The sequence below is a fragment of the Peromyscus eremicus genome, chromosome 3 (genome assembly GCF_949786415.1).
Source record: "Peromyscus eremicus chromosome 3, PerEre_H2_v1, whole genome shotgun sequence".
Lineage (NCBI taxonomy): Eukaryota > Metazoa > Chordata > Mammalia > Rodentia > Cricetidae > Peromyscus > Peromyscus eremicus.
Window position 1 is genome coordinate 59,259,978 of NC_081418.1, and position 16,427 is coordinate 59,276,404.

The 16,427-nt window shown below is 52.9% G+C and overlaps 1 protein-coding gene across 1 annotated transcript in view; it reads right to left on the reverse strand.

Annotated features, from left to right (window-relative positions):
* Kcnh2 (potassium voltage-gated channel subfamily H member 2) overlaps window positions 1-16,427 on the reverse strand; it is a 32,355-nt gene that overhangs the window by 11,529 nt on the left and 4,399 nt on the right. Inside the window, exons 3-5 of the mRNA XM_059257709.1 lie at window positions 2,298-2,462; window positions 1,000-1,449; window positions 35-246 (exon numbers count right to left, since the gene is read on the reverse strand). Of these exons, the coding sequence (XP_059113692.1) occupies window positions 35-246; window positions 1,000-1,449; window positions 2,298-2,462 (827 nt within the window). The remainder of the gene's footprint in view (window positions 1-34; window positions 247-999; window positions 1,450-2,297; window positions 2,463-16,427) is intronic.

Genomic DNA, 16,427 nt, shown 5'->3' on the forward strand with positions numbered 1-16,427 from the left:
AGGTGAGCAGAAAACCATGCACTTGGACACCTACCTGGGTGACCTTCTCAGTGACATTGTGGGTCCGCTCTTTTATCTTGGGAGCTATAATTTCCCTGTCACTGGTGGGTGAAGCCAGGAAAGGGTCGCCTTTGAGGTCCACGAAGTTGAGGGTGATTTGGGGGATCTTGCTAATGGTGCGGTAACGCACGAGGTCCGAGTCTGAGGTGGAGTTAAGCAGGCCACTGCGCAGGGGGTGCATGGCCCCTGGGACGGAGAGACAAAGCTTGGTCAGATGCACAGGCCAGGAGCTGATGGGAAGCCAGGCCACTGACACAAAGACTACAATGAGACCAAACTCTACCTGGCCAGGGCCAAGGTGGTGGGATAGCAAGCACTGGGTAGCTTAGGAGACGCATGGAAACAATCAAGGACCAGCCCCCTCTGCATTTTAAGGGAGCATGCCACCATGAGGGGGAAGGCAGGAGAGAGGAGTAGAGAGGATCAGATAGTGTAAGAAGCCTCTAAATCTCGCTTGTCTCTTTCCAGTTCCATGGTCATCCCTGTTCCAGGATGTCCTGGGACAGCCAGCCCCTTGGGCCAGCAAGGGCTCTGTGAGTGTAAGAATGTAATGTGATGAATGGACGTTTAATAGACTAAAAGGCCACTTAATGAGATTAAATAAGTACTTAATGGGATTTCCATCTCCCAGATTCTCAGGCACCTAAGAGGTAGCAGAGAGAGGAAATGGTGGGCCTGGGACAGGGAAGGCTTGGCAGACAAGCCGGAAGCAAGGGGCTGGAGCAGGGTCTCCCAGGCCTGGGACAGGGAAGGCTTGGCAGACAAGCCGGAAGCAAGGGGCTGGAGCAGGGTCTCCCAGGCCTGGGACAGGGAAGGCTTGGCAGACAAGCCGGAAGCAAGGGGCCGGAGCAGGGTCTCCCAGGCCTGGGACAGGGAAGGCTTGGCAGACAAGCCGGAAGCAAGGGGCCGGAGCAGGGTCTCCCAGGCCTGGGCCCTCACCGGTGCTGGCATGACGGGGTGGAGGGGGCAGCGCCCCGGCCCGCATTGCCTCAATGTCATCCGCCGAGGATGCCCGGCGCACACTGGCGCAACTCTCGCGGGAGCGTGTCCGGGCCAGGCTGCAGCTGGAACCTGAGGCGTCAGGGTTGAGGCTTTGAGCTCTTGGTGACGGGTGAGGGCCTCGGACACTGGCCACTGGTGAAGCAGATCCCGGGCCCACCAGAGCACGCCTCTCTTCTGCAGGCCCAAGCCCTGCCACATGGTTGTCCATGGCAGACACCTCATCCAGGGCCAGGGACTCACTGCTGGGTGCTGCAGGCGTGAGGTCCACATCCACCACCACTGCCCCAGGGGCTCCAGCACTGCCCATGCTTCCCGTCCGCACCGATGAGTCCCTGGCAGTCAGCGCCAACAAGGCAGGCAGCTTCAGGCGGAAGGTCTTGGCTCGACCTGTGGGGAAAGGGAGGCCTATGGAGTGAGGGTTGACCAAAAAGAACTGGAGACCCTGACAGTGGAAGGCCCGCACTCCACTCCATACACAGTACCTGATTCCCAAAACCCAGACAATTCTATCTAAACTAGTCGTCAACTGCCCTTTCCCACCACCCTTAAGGCAGATTCCATGAATTCTCCATGATTCCACAATGGCACTGGTTGGGACAGTAACACATTCAGAGACTGATCTATGCCTTGGATGGGTCACTGAAGGTCACACAGTGAATGGGGAGTGACGCCAAAAGCTCTCTCCCACACCCTGCCACCTAGCAGCTGGCATCCATAGCGCTAGTATCATTAAAACCCAAGAGGTGAGCTTTGTAGTTTTAATTAAACCCAAAAAATGTCACCTGGGTAAAGCAGAGGATCTGAACCTTTGGGCCAACCAGGGGAAATGTTTACAGCCAAGGCCAGCATGCCTTCCCATCCTCTCCTCCATTAACCTCCACTCTTGGGAGCTGGCCAGACCACAGGAGAGCTGAGTCTATGAGACAGAGCTTTCTAATGAGCCGATGGCTAGTGCTACTTCAGCAAGCACCCATTATTCCTCCAGGGTGCTAGGTGGGGAACCAGGAGGCAAGGCTAGAAAACGGGTTCTGCCTGAAGGGCCTGTGACTTTAGGCACTGCTGCTGCACGGGGGCTGGTCTATCCTGGTCCAGGTGGGGCAGACCAGGTTATTCCTTGTTCCTTGCACCCTCACACATACATCCTACTTCCCTTCCCACAGAACCAAGATTGTGGGCAGCTCAGGGAAACAAGACCACATATTCCTGAGCTGGCTCAGTAGCTGGGCTGCACTTACCAGAGGCTAGCCAGCCGGTGGGGGCCCCCCTGTGATTGGTGTCACGAGCTGGGGACCCTACCATGTCCTTTTCCATCACCACTTCAAAGTTGAGGATGAACATGATGACAGCCCCATCCTCGTTCTTCACGGGCACCACATCCACCAGGCACAGGAAGCAGCTCCCTGCAGAGGAGGGAGGGCAGGGGCCATGGTGACACCAGATCCTCCTCCCCACATGGGTATGACACGAAGTGACCAGGAAGGACCTCTGAACCCAAAAGGGCCCATCCACTTCTACCGCACCCCTAGAGCCCAGCCTGTTCCTACACCTGGCTGTGCCGGAGTGCCAGCCAGTCTGCATTTCTTCCCTCACTCCGTCTGCTCACCTCACCGCCCATCTCACTTCTCAGCCTTCTTTCCTATTTTCCCCTTCTCTCTCTGGCCTGTGATCCTTTCTTCCTCCGTGTTTTCATCTGTATCCCCACCTTTTCAATGTGCCTTTGCTTTTCCCTCTTTCAAGGGCAGGACCCCATGCTTTAGTCCAGAATCTCTGGGCCCCGTCCCAGCTCTGCTGCTAAATGATATACACATTTTAAAAAAAAAAAAAAAAAAAAGCTATTCAACGTCCCTGTGCCTCATTTTCCTCTTCTATAGAATGGAATGGTAGTCACTCAAACTTGTAGAGCAAGTCCTGACGTGTGAACACTATACATGGCTGGTTACGATATCTGCCTTGCCTCTGTTCTCTTTAGATTAGTTCCCAGACATTGTGTAGATCCACGAGATAAGTATGCAACTAGAAATCAAAAGTTTCAAAAACTTTGGGACTGCCACAGTTTCCAAGCATACAGTCTTCCGAGCCATAAAAGTTCTGGACTAAGACATGCAGAAACCAAGAACACTGATCCCTCACCAGAGTCTGAGAAACACTGGTATCTCTCTTCACCTTCTTGTTCTTGACGACTCCTCTCCTTCCCCCAGAGCCCCTGGAGCAGGCCAAACCAGCCTGCCAGTTCCCTTGGGTTCACTGAGGAACACACAGTCCAATGCCCTCCGTGCTGATTTCTGAACTGAGGTGGACTCAGAGTGAGTACCCCTGCCAGGGTCAAGCTAAAAGCCCCACCTGCAGGAAGCCCTCCTTGATGAATCAGAAAGGCACAATGACATCCTGGTCTTCTCACAGGGACCCAGACAGGTCATCATCTCCTGTCCGTCATCATCGAGGCTTCCCTAGGCTCATCTGACTTCTCTGCCTGCCAGTGGTCACATCCCTTCTGAAGGGCCCAACACCTAGAATAACTAATGTGCACTGAAAGCCAGAGATGGACCGTGGTGTCAGCAATAGTGGCATGGAAGAGGAAATCAGGAAGGAGGAGGTCGGAAAACAAGTGAAGAGTCACGTGGTCTCAGGAGAACCCTATCAACCCAACCTCTGCCTTCCTTACCTCGATATCCCAGAACCTCCCTAGGCTGGTCCATCTGCAGTATGTCCCTCCCCGTTTTACCCTGATCCCTGGCCCAGGTGTGCAGGAGGGGTGGTGACTGGAGTCGTGGGAGGAACGGAACCTGGAACTCATTTGATGCCTGTCAGCCAAGCCTGAGAGGTGGGTACTAAAGATGCGGAACAGTGCAAGCTGTGGCTAAGCCAGCCAGCTGTGAAGGGACTGGCTTTGGGAGACACTGACCAACCACAGTGCAGACATGCTGGGTAGGTGACTGAGACCACAGCAGACAAGTGATTCTAGCAGCTGTGGCCTCTCCAGTGAAATGACAGCCTCCAAAACCCACTCAAACAAACCAGTACAGAGGTGAGGGCAAGACTCAGGAGGAGGCAGTCAAGAGCTCTCTGCCCCACCCAAGAACCCTGCACTCACCATAGCCAGGGCCCTCCTGCCCCTACCCGGGGGCCCTGAGCTCAGGAGCTCTGCCTGGGTGTCCCTTTAGCAGCTGCTCTTGTCCCCTGACCTCCGGCCTCTGACACACAGCTGTGGTGTTGAAGCTGCATGGGAGAGGGGGTGGCCTGGGCCCAGCTGGAGGCCGTTTGGCACCCAGACAGACAGCCTGGAGTTTATGCCCTAATATGGTGATGGCCGGCAGCGGCCTGAGCAGGATCTGGCCTCCTCAGGACTATGGAGAGGGAGGAGACCAAGAGACCACAGCCTGGGAGACCCCAGCACCTACCCCAGAGCCCCAGAGATCTAGGCCCCAAGCCGCTGTGCTCACCAGGACATGTATCAAAGAAGCCTGGAGTCAAGAACCAAGATGACTCTGGCTCTTCCCGATGACTTAGGGGCTCTGTCCCTAAAAGAGGCCAAGAAATTCTGACCTGGACTCTTTAGCACTCTATCCCCACTTCAGCCCAAACTATTCAGCAAGAGAAACTAAATAGCCTACTTCTCAGATGGCTACTTCAGACTTGCATCTTAGATGGTGATCACAGGTCCCTGAATCTCAAAATAATTGTTTTTAATTCTCCCGAGAACCGTCAAGACACGCCCCTCTCCCAGCACAAGGCTGCTTCCCACTTCCAGACACTCCTTTGTTGATGTTCAAGGAATTTTTCTTTTCAAATATCCTGTCAAAGGCCTGGTTGTTCCAAAAATGTGACACCTCCCACCCTCAGCCCTATCTTCTCACTGAGGGAAACAGAGATCGGGGTACCGTGCATGGAGACATGCCTGGGCCCTCGAGGTACCATCCCACTTGCCAAGTTGGCCGAGTCTTATGTGACCTAACATGTCTCCAATCCCAGCTCTTTCACCAGGCCTGCCCATAGGACCCCACCCCATAGTTGGCTAAAAGCATGAATGAGGTTCCTGAGGGTAAAAGGACAGCCGATCTCAGGGCAGGGCCCACAGGTGGTTGAAGCTAGGTACTAGCCCAGAACAGATAGCCTGTGGTCAGCCTAGGCAGTCAGCTTCCCAGTGGCTGGGCTGTGCCCAGGGAGCCTAGGATACTGCCTATCTACCTAGCTTCTACGCAGCCTCAGGACCCCAGACACTACTCTGTTCCTCCCCGGCTCCCACTCTGCTTGAGATCCCACCAGTGATCCAGCTCATTCAAGGACGAGGCAGGCTCAAGGGGCCCTGGGGCCAGAGCTCGGCAAGGCTGCAGTTCCACCCAGCGCCACTCTGTGGCAGGCACTGCCCACATTCAAGAGGCAGGAAGCTCTAGGAGCACTCCAGAAAGGATGGGACTGGGGGATGCTGAAAGGGGACAAGCAGGGAACCTCATCCTCTTTCTCAAAGAGGAGGTGGCACAAGCTGTGGGCCAGTCACCTTATAGAGTGCTTGTCTGTCATACAAGGTTGATCACATCTACTCCACAGGGCCAAAGTCTGCATGAAATGGCATAGGATACGACAGGCTTGGAGCCTGGCCTAAAGAGAGCTCTGCATACTCAGAAAGATGAACCTTAGCAACTGGCCCCTGGGATAGTCTGATTTAAGTGACTAATACCAAAACACACCCTTCTCCTGCCAGCTCCAGCCAGGCTTTAGAGCCCCCATTCTGGGTGACAAGGCCTCCCTGCCTAGTCTAGGCCTGTCCTTGACACCCCAGGATAGAAATAAGGACAGGGTTGGCAGGCATGCTAGACACTATCTACCTATGGAACCTGGTAGAGCCTTTGTCTTGACCCCCCAGGGCAGCCAGTCTCCCAGCAGCCTTCAGAGTCATGCTGCTCACTGTAGGTCACTAAGAGAGGAGGCATGGAAGGAACCCTAGTGCAGCAGGTTCAGCTCATTCTGACAGCAGAAAATGTCCCATTCAGACTACAAACCCTGTTTCCTTGCATTTGGTGCCAAGTCACACTAAGGGGACCACTTTGGAGTGACATTACCCTGCCTGGTATCCTCACCCACCTAGGTCAGGCACCCATCCACTGCTCCAAAACCTAATTTCCCACCTTTGGGTCCCACTGGCCCAGGCCTGCTGAAGCTACGGCAGGTTGGGAAGAGGAGGCCTGCGGATGACCTGAGCAGCCTTGGGCGAGTTGGTGAGGTCAGAATCTCACCTGGCACACCTGTACAGTAGCGCGCTTCATGGCTTCCCCACCACCTCATGGTCTCACTGCACATGCCAGCACAAGTGAAGCATTTGGGACAAAGTGACCAAGAAGAGATCCCTGGTGCCTACCCGACTGAGCCAGGTGTTCAGTGGGACCCTAATTTGGCAGCTGGACAAGAAAGAGCAAGATAAAACTAACAAAGCAGTGCATGTGCCCTGGGAAACTAAGATGTTCGGCCCGAACAATCTGGAGACCTGGACCCTTGCCCTCCCTCACATCTACCGTGTGGCTGCAGACAAACCCACCCCTCTGAACTTAGGCTCTCTGTGGGTACCACGGGGACAAGTGATTCCTGCTCTGGGTGCCAGATGAGGTGACAGATGGCCTTATAGCAGCATCTGGAGCTGTAATGAGGCAGAGTAGCAGGTCCCTGCAGGGAAGGTGACCTCTAGCACCCTCATCCTGGTCTCCTCCCTTGCCCCGCTCCAAGCAGAAGGAGCTGTGCCAAAATGGGCCCAAAGTCACACCGAGGGCAGGAAGGCTGAGGCTGCGGTTGGCCCTGTCCGCCCCCCAGGCAGAGGCTGTCTCCGGAGGAGCAGCCCAGGGCTGTGCAGTGTCAGGTTATATTTAGCCTGGTGGCGGCGACAGGAAGATGCAGCGGGAGCCGCTTCTGGCCAAGGGCCACCGTGTCGCTAACACCACTCTCATGGACAGCCAGGGGGGCTAGGGACGGCCAGGGATATTGCAGGCTTAAGGGACGGGATGGGGGAGTCTGAGAGGGCAGCCAGTCAATGAGTGTGTGTCCCTGTGTGATAGCACGTGTATCAGATTAAGAGACCAATCCTATGCTCCTGAATCCGGGAACTGAGCTGTAGGGGATCCTAGGGGTACTCTCTGACAGGCAGGTTTGGGAAGCCACAAGCCAGACTCCAAATCACCTCCAGATGCACTCCTCCACCACCCTTGCAACCAGAACCTGCCAACAATCTCGGTGTAGGGCCAGGGCCTCTGTGGGCATCTAATTTCCTGCTAAAACCAACAGGCTATGGCATGCTTAAGTCATCTCTTCAGACTGCAACTCCTCAAAAGACAACCTTCATCCAGGAAAGCTCAAGATGGCTGCACTCCAGGGTCCTGGGGCTATGCCACCTCTTGGATTATAAGTGAGAGTCATGCCCTCTGCCTTAAGAAGGTAAAGTCCCTGAGAGAGAACCCAGTCAGTAAAGGTGCCTGCCACCAAGTCTGACAACCTGAGTTTGATCCCTGGGACCCAACATCATGATAGAAGGAGAGAACTGACTCCTGAAAGTTGTCCTCTGATCTACTTAAACATACCATCACGCGCGCGCGCGCACACACACACACACACACACACACGCACACATATATACATATTTTGTGTATGTAATATTTTTCTAAAAAGATGGTGGGGAAAGCTGCCTGCACCACTATATCCACAGCCCCAGCAACACCCTCATGCTGCTGACCTCCCACTTCTTCCCATCCTCATCCCTCCCAGACCGCTCTGCAGAGGGTTCACTGAATCAGCCCACATGGATGCTTCTCTCTGAGAACTCATCCCATACCACACCCTTTGAAGAAGATATGTCCACAAGCTGGCTTGTGGGGTGAGTAACCTCAACCCCAGCATCCAAACCTGCACCAGAGAAACTGCCTTCACAGCAAGTGTTGAGTGCATAGCTTTGGGGCGTCTCCCAATGACCTGCAGTTTGGGCCAGTGTGAACACACTGTGACCCTACCTCTCACCTCCCCTCTAGACTCAAGGGCATTGGCCACTCTTTCAATATAGGATTACCCCCCATTCTGAGTGTGGACAGACAGAGCCACCAAGGGAATTCAGGTGTTTTTCCCAAAGCAACACTACATTTGGTCACCAGTTACTACCAAACAAGATGTCACTTGGAACCTAAGTGAACCATGTCAGCTGTTCAATTTCTGAGCCTTGCCCCTTTCTGCTTTCTGCCCCCTTCACTGTGACTCTGACCCCCATATTTGCAGCAGTCAAAGGGCATCAGGGGCAAGATCTGTCACTGTTCATCAGAGGGACAATCCTGGGGTCTCTGCCCTTTCTGGGGTTCTGTGCGCCTACAATTGTCCTCCATCTTGGCTCCCCAAACACCGGTGAGGACCCAAAGAGCTGTAATAAGGCTCTGCCGTTGGCCTTAGAGCAGGCACAGCTGTTTGATCCTTAAGTCAAGAGGACGATTCCTCCTGGCTTGCCCTCCCATAGGACACTGTGAAACACCCATAGCAAATACCCTTGTCAGTAAAGGTCTCCTGAAAAGTCAGGTAGCCCATTCAAAAATAGAAACATATGACCATGACCCAAACAAATGTGAAAACTGGCATTATTTGTGGGGTTCAGAGTCATCTCCCCAGAGAACCAACAAAGTTAACAGAAAAGAGCTACACCAGGTAGACCAGTCACGAAACACGCAGCTTCGAACAATCAGAAAGCAGGGTCAGAAAACAAGACGTACTGGTGCGGTAGTCCACACCTGAAACCCCAGCACTCAAAGCCGGCCTTGGCTTCAGAGTGAGTCCGAGGCTTCAGAAAACGGGGAGGGGCCAGCAGAGGGGCTCAGGGGAAAAGCACCTGCTGTGCAGGCAGGTGAGTTTGATCCCCAGAGCCAACAACGGAAAGAGAGAGCCAACCCCCGAAGCTGTCTTCTGGCCTCTGCACAAGCACCATGATGTGCACAATCACACACGTAAATTAAGTTTTTTAAAGGTCTTTTTCTTTTGTCCTTATCTTTGTGTGCATGTGTGTGTGCATATCTGTGTAAGTGGATGCACACGTGCCATGATACGCATGTGGAAGTCAGAAGACAACCTTGGGTATTGTTTTACCACTGCACACTCCAGGCTAGCTGGCTCACGAGTTTCCCAGGATTCTTCTGTCTCCACTTGCAGTTCTACCTAGAAGCACGGGGTTACAGTCACATGCTACCGCGCCCAGCTTTCACACGGGTTCTGGAGATGCAAACTCAGGTCCTCACACTTCTCCAACAAGCACTTTATCCACTGAGCCATGCCCCCAGCCACATAGTCTCTTTTTCAATAACAATGACTATGGAGCAGCTATGGGTGACCAAAAATGCAGAGGTAAGAGAACAAAACTTTAGATCAATAAAGTGTATGGAAATGAGCCGGCCCATAGAGAGATGGTCCAGGATCTTACTGAAACTTATAAAACTATTAATTCTTCTAACTAACCTACAAGACCAAACCTAATTCTGATCGAGGCTCGAGTGAAGCCAGCATGTGAGGCACACTTGTTATCTGAACACGCAGAGGGCAGAAGCAAGATAGTGAGTTCCAAGCCAGCCTAGGATGTATGGAGAGATACTGACTCAAAAATAAATAAATCAATTAATTAAAATAAACAAATGAAAGTTAAAAAGAAGAAGGAAAAAAATCCAAGTATGGCTTGCTATTATCCAAACCCATGGGAGGCTGAGGCAGTGGGATTGCTACAGTTCAAGACAAGCCTGGGCTACTACATACATAGTGAGTCCCAAGTACAGTATAAGATCTTATCTAATAAATAAATAAATAAACTACTTTTTAAATTTAAAAAGTGGGAGACTTCACCTTTTTGATTCCTGAGACACAGTAACCACCATAGTGTTGTGCTTTGTTGCTGTTTTATATGTTCTGACGAACAAACTGATGGGTATTTGGGGCAGAATGCAATGTTCTGAGGCAGATCCATGGTTACACAGCCAAGTAACCTATGCTAAAGGTGCCCCACAAGGCAATGGAAAAAAACAGACTAGATGTGTTGGGAAAGTTGGCTCCTTACATGGAAAAAAGTACAACTTGATCCTTACTTGTCACTACATCCAGGGAGGGCTCAGGGTGGATCCAACACCCAGCTGAGGAAGGTGAGACCAAGGAGCCAGAGGAGAGACGAGGACCTGTGGGGACCTCAGCCTTTGCATAGGAACGGGTCTTCAGTAGGACTTCAAAAGCACAAACAAAACTAAAAGTCGATGATCCGTTTGTATCCAAACTAAGAATCTTTGTTGTATTAGCTGAACAGAGACCAAGAGGGAGAAGATATTCACAATTCAAACAAAAAATTGACATAGGAAATACACACTGTATTTGTTTGTATTTCTAGAACACCCAAGCATCCATCCCCTGGAAATCCACAGGAACAAAAGAGAACATTCTCATGGAAAGATAATAAAAGCAAAGGATACAAATCAAGCAATGGACAGGAATGAAAGCTCCAACAGCTATCAAGCCTAAAAGAGATACTCTGACCTACAAAATAGTCAAAGGAACTCAAACTAAAGCAACAAGCCCACAAAGACTGGCAAAAATTAGAAAGGGAGATGACGGCGGAGTTGGCAGAGGTGGGAGAGTATGGGAGTCTCCACGCAGGAGGCAGACAACAGGGTTGGCTGTTCAGGTGCGCAGTGGGGCAACAGTTGGCTAAGAAGCCCCATAGCCTGCATTCCAGCAACTTCATGTCTAGGCATGCAGCCCACAGACAGCCTCACACGGGTCTAGAAGGGACTGTGTAAGAGAGCGTTCAATGTGGCACTGCTGTTGGTGGCAGAGAGGTGAAGACTATCTGGGGTCCTTCACTGGGACAGTGAGCAAGGAAAACATGCTCCAGCATGGGAAAGCACAGACTGGACACTCAGTGGCTCCCCACCTGTATATAAAGTCATGCTCCTGGATAAGGGAGTGCTAGAATGCAATACACAGCACAATACCATTTGCATAAATTAAATCCATATGCATCTATCCAGTCAAAATACACATTTGCAAGAACATATGTGAACAGCATATTCATAGGGAGTATATTTGAATGGCTGCCTGTAAGGAGTGTCACCGAACTGAGAAATGAGATTAAAAAAAAAAAGTCGAAAAGGAAAGGAAAGAAAAAGAGAAAAACACTAACGTGAGTATTGGGGCCTCACTAATTTGAGGAGCTGAGCCTACAGGGATCTAGACAGGGAAAGGAAGGACAGGCAGAGGTGCTGTGAGGACCACGCAGCAGACAGCCTTACTCCCACAGTATTACCTGTGACCATGAGGTGATGCCTGCTGAGTGACAAGCAGACAGCCCTGGCATGGCATGCTGCTGTGCTGGTACTTGTTTGGGAAATGCCCTCAACCCACCATGCAGGGGACAAGTGCTTTGATCCACTTTAGAAACAAAAGCCACCAAAGCTCTCAGATTCCAGCCAAGCTCAGGCCTCCTGAGGCCCTGAGCTCATCAGACCCCAGGAGAAGCTTATACAAAGGTAGACCACACAGTGCTCTAGAGTAGAGAGAAACTGGGCCAGAGGTCCCATTCAGGTCCCCACCTGCACGGTAAGTCCCTTAGCCTCTGCAAGCAAGAGTTTCCCCTCCTGGAAAATGACTGAGAAATTTTACCAGTAGAAGGCTGCAAGGACCACCATTTACCCACTACGAAATGAAGTCACCTGGGAGTACCTAAGTGCTACCAAGAGCCACCAGCTCCCAGCTGACTTTGCCAAAGCTTTGTTCCCCTCTCAGGCCTCCTCTCATTCCCTCTGAGTGAAGAGGCTATGAGGCCCACATGACCTCCCACACTCAGCAAAGCAGGAGGGCACCCAGATATTCCTCTGGCTCCCCACCACCTCTCCCACCCTAGCACTCTATCATCCCAAGGTTTTTCCCAGAATGGGACACTAAGGCCCAAAGATAAGAAGTAATTTTCCCAAGGCCATACAGTTCATAATCAAGTTAGAAACTGCCCCCCAGTCATCCAACGCCAAGAATAAGGCTTCTGCCACACAGTACTGCCCGGTTTGCTCATTCATTTAGCAAAAATATGCCGATATTGAGCTCCTACAACGTGCTAGGCATGTAGATAAAAATAATCGTTCAGCCTAGTTGGGATGATGGGCACCACAAACTTATCCAGGGCCAGACTGAGGTAAATACAAATAAAGGCAAGATATTGCCCAGCCTGCTGGGAAATTCTAGACCCGCCTACAAGTGCCCAACCCCAGCACACAGCCCAGGGGTCTTTATGGACAATAAGAGGCATCAACAGTCACTGGGACCCTCCTGAGCTGCTATGTATTCCAGCATCCCTCCCAGCTCTTCTCTGACCCTGACCCCAGATCTCCCTGCATGTCAGACAGAAGTCTGTCACTCCCTCCTCACCCATGGGGCCAAACACCACTGTTCTCCTGAGTGCGCACAAAGTGGGAAGGCAGGTTTAGAGGAGAGGGGCAACTCTTAGGCCAGCAGATGTTCTCTGGGAGAGGTGGTCAGGCCCCCCAGGGATGCTGAGTAGGAAAGGCTTCCTCAGAACTCTCAGATCACAGTGCACAGGAAGCCACCCGAGCTCACCCCATCTCACACCGCTGAGCTGGCTCTCCTGCTGCTCCAGTCCCCCTCCCCAGAGCCCACGGCCACTGTCAACTCTGCTTCCACCTAGACAGCTCGGCACAAATATTTACATAGCTCCTCTGGGGCTCTGGAGACACCACACACAGGAGCAGGAGGCTGGGATATTGTCCAGGCCCAGGGGCTCTGAGGAGCCAGCACCCCTCTATCCTCATAGACCGGAAGCCCCCAGCAGCCTAAGGCAGCCCAACACAGGGCATCTGGGAGAAAAGTGCTCAGCAGAGACAGCTGGAGGCAGGCCTAGTCAGAGACAATCACCTGCCCCAGGCTCCAGACTGTACCATCCCGACCAGGGTGACAAGAATATCTGTGCTCCCAAGACAGAGCACACCTTTAATCCTAGCAGAGCAGGTGGGTCTCTTTTGAATTCAAGGCCAGCCTGATTTACATAGCAAGTTCCAGGACAGCCAGGACTACAGAGTAAAACAAAACAAAACAAAACAAAACAAAACAAAACAAAAGAGTGGGGGTAAACACTCCAATGGCTTTGGCCCTATGGGAAAAGCCCTAAGTTTAAGCCCATGGCTTCTCTTAAGACGGCTCCAGGCTGAGTCCCATGCACAGAGCATAGAAACAGCTAGACACTGACCTCTGAACTCTGCCTTCCCCTCAAAACCTCCCTCTTCACAGAAAGCATCTTTTCACCAACTCAGACACCACATGACTGGGGGATGGGGGTCGGAGAGTGTCTGACAGAAGCTGGCCACAGCAGTGGCAGAGCAGGACCTCTGATTTAAGTGAACAGGGAAGGTGGGGAAGAGAGAAAACCAGGACTAAAGGCCTGGGTTACAGTGGGTAGTGGAATGCCCAGAGGTTGGTGACTGGTACCTGAACACCTGGGAAAGCAGGATGTGAATCAGGGTACAGCGGTATAGCAAATGTGGAGTCGCAGCACCCTGGGGAGCCGGCCTGGACCGAAGGTCCCAACCCCTCCCCCTCAGCCACAGCATCAGCTGTAGCAGGGGGGACCCTCTGACCTTGTTGCCGTGGCAACTGGCCTGCAGCTGGAGTGAAGAAGCCAATAGACTCTTCTCCAGAGACACCCCCCATCTCCACCCACACACAGGCTCCTGGGGACACAGGGACATAGAGACAGGGACAGGACAGTCAGAGGTATGGTGAGACAGATAAAGCCTTTCAGACTAAGGCCTTGGGAATTGTGGGTGAGTAAACAGGACACGGGAGACAGGGAAAGAAGCAAGAAGAAGGCTCCACGGTGCTGAAGGTACAGAAGAAATAGACAAAGGGGGAAGGAGGCAAAGGGCAGAGCCAGACAGGCAGGTCGGAGACAAAGGCAGAGAGGCCTGAGCGTAGCGAGGGAGAAGTGCCAAGAGGATGGGGCACAGTAGGCAGGCGGGGCACAGCAGTGGGGGGCGGGGCACAGCAGTGGGGGCGGGGCACAGCAGTGGGGGCGGGGCACAGCAGTGGGGGCGGGGCACAGCAGTGGGGGGACGGGGCATAGCAGTGGGGGGACGGGGCACAGCAGTGGGGGGACGGGGCACAGCAGTGGGGGGCGGGGCACAAGAGTGGGGAGGAGGCGGCGGAGGGGGGAACAAAGAGCAGAGACAATAGAATGGACAGGGAGAGGAAGAGCCACATCTCCCCTACACCCACCCACCCCACCTCCCCCCACACACACACACCCCACCCCACTCCCGCTACGGCAGTGTAGGGCAAGGTGTGTCCCCAGCCAGCACCTGCTGTCTGAGGCGCCTCCACAGAAATGCCACATCCTGCCAGACCTGCACTACAGGGTTCGGTTCACAGTTCCCCTCTGATCCTGGGCCTGACTTAAGGGGCATCAGCGTAAGGCCAGTGAACCGGGCACACTATGTCTCCTCCTCCACCCATACTCCCCCAGTCTAGCTTCCCCACCTCCCAGCAGCCCCAGCAACTAAATAATGGGGCTGTCTGGCTCCAGACCCTGAGACTGCACAGAGCTGAGTTAGAGGCTCCGACACAGCACAGCTGTCCTTAGCGGCGCCTGCCAGCAAAAGGCCCTGCCTCCTCCCCCAGCCATTCCCTCTCCTTGGGGCTGCAGCCCGAGGACCTACTCCCCCAGGGCTGGCCCGGGCAGACACCCTGGGAAAGGATTGGACAAAAACTGGGTGGCATTGGCACATTTCTCCTCTGACTTTGTACATGCCCCCACGCACCAATACACACACACACACACACACACACACACACACACACACACACATAAAGGAAGCCCAGGTCAGACAAGAAGGATGGCATGAGGGACTTTGTATCTATCACAAGGCAGAGGACAGAGAGGCTGAAGAATCTGTCTGCATTACCCTCAACCTAGAATGCCAAGGTAAGTGGGGCCCCAGGTAGCTGAGGGCCTAGGCCAACCTGTTGGCCACTGGGGGTTATCTGATCCCCATGGAAACTAGGTGAGAACAAAGAAGGGTGGAAGTAGCAGCTGGCATAGGGTTTCCTGGGTCACTGCCCCCATTTGGAGTAGTAACCTGGAGAAGGCAAGAGCTTGCACAGAGACTTGGGTTCTAGGCCCCTTCCCTCCAGGGATACACTGGTCATGGGACCTCCGCCATGAGACTTCTCCACCTGCTACCCAAATGGCTGGATTAGGTGGCCTTAAGATCCCATGACAGCGCCTCTTCGGGAGTCTCTCAAAGAAGTCAGCATGGGCCAAAAAGGTCCATGCTACTTGAGAAGGCAACGTCCATGCCACAGCCAAAGGCAAAATCGGTCCCACCTCTCTGCTGCCAAGGGGTCAAATCCACAAACACAGCCATGTCCACCATGGGACTGGAGTGTGGCTCACAGCGGAAGACCCTGCATCATGAGCGTTTTCTCAAAAGTTCAGCACCCTTGCCAGGCCTAGTGAGGCAAGCCTATCATCCCAGCTACGTTGGAGGGTGAAAAAGTTCAAGACCCACCTAGGCTACAGGGTGAGTTCAAGGCCAGACTGGACAATTTAGTGAGATGCTATCTCAAAACAAATAAATTTAGGGCCAGGTGTGGTGGTGCACACCTTTAATCCCAGCACTTGGGAGGCAGACAGAAGACTGTTGAGTCAATGCTAGCTGTATCCTCATGGTGAGCCCCTGCCAAAAAACAAAGAGAGAGGGAGAGGGAGGCAGCTCTGGCAAGACGGAGCAGCAGGTCCAGGTGCTTCCCACACAAGCTCACAACCCGAGTTTGATCCCTGCAACTCCTATAAAGGTTCAAGGAGAGAACCAACTCCATGAAATTGTCCTCTGACTCCAAACACACATACTGTAGCACCCATCACACACACACACACACACACACACACACACACACACACACACACACACGGATCTGGCTTTGACCCCCAGTTCTGAAGAAAAAGAAAGAAACCTCAGCATCCCAAGTAAGCATTGAAACAAATTTGTGGAAATCAATCAGTTTGGCTGGTGGGAGACTTCCCACATTACACCTGACCCCAGAACTTATGGGTTCATGTGCATACACCTGTGGTTTGGAAACCTAAGTTTTCACTGTGTAGAACCTTCTAGTTCTGTGGTGTCATTGTCAATCCATGGCACGCAGTAGACCAGCATGACATGGCCCTGGTCAGACAGGCGCGAACTCCACTCGAAGCGCTGGTGCTTTCGATCTGTGTGACTCAGAGAACAGTCCCCCTGTCTCCCAGACAGGGTTTCTCTGTGTAGTTTTGGTGTCCTGGATCTCGCTCTGTAGCCCAGGCTGGCCTCGAACTCACA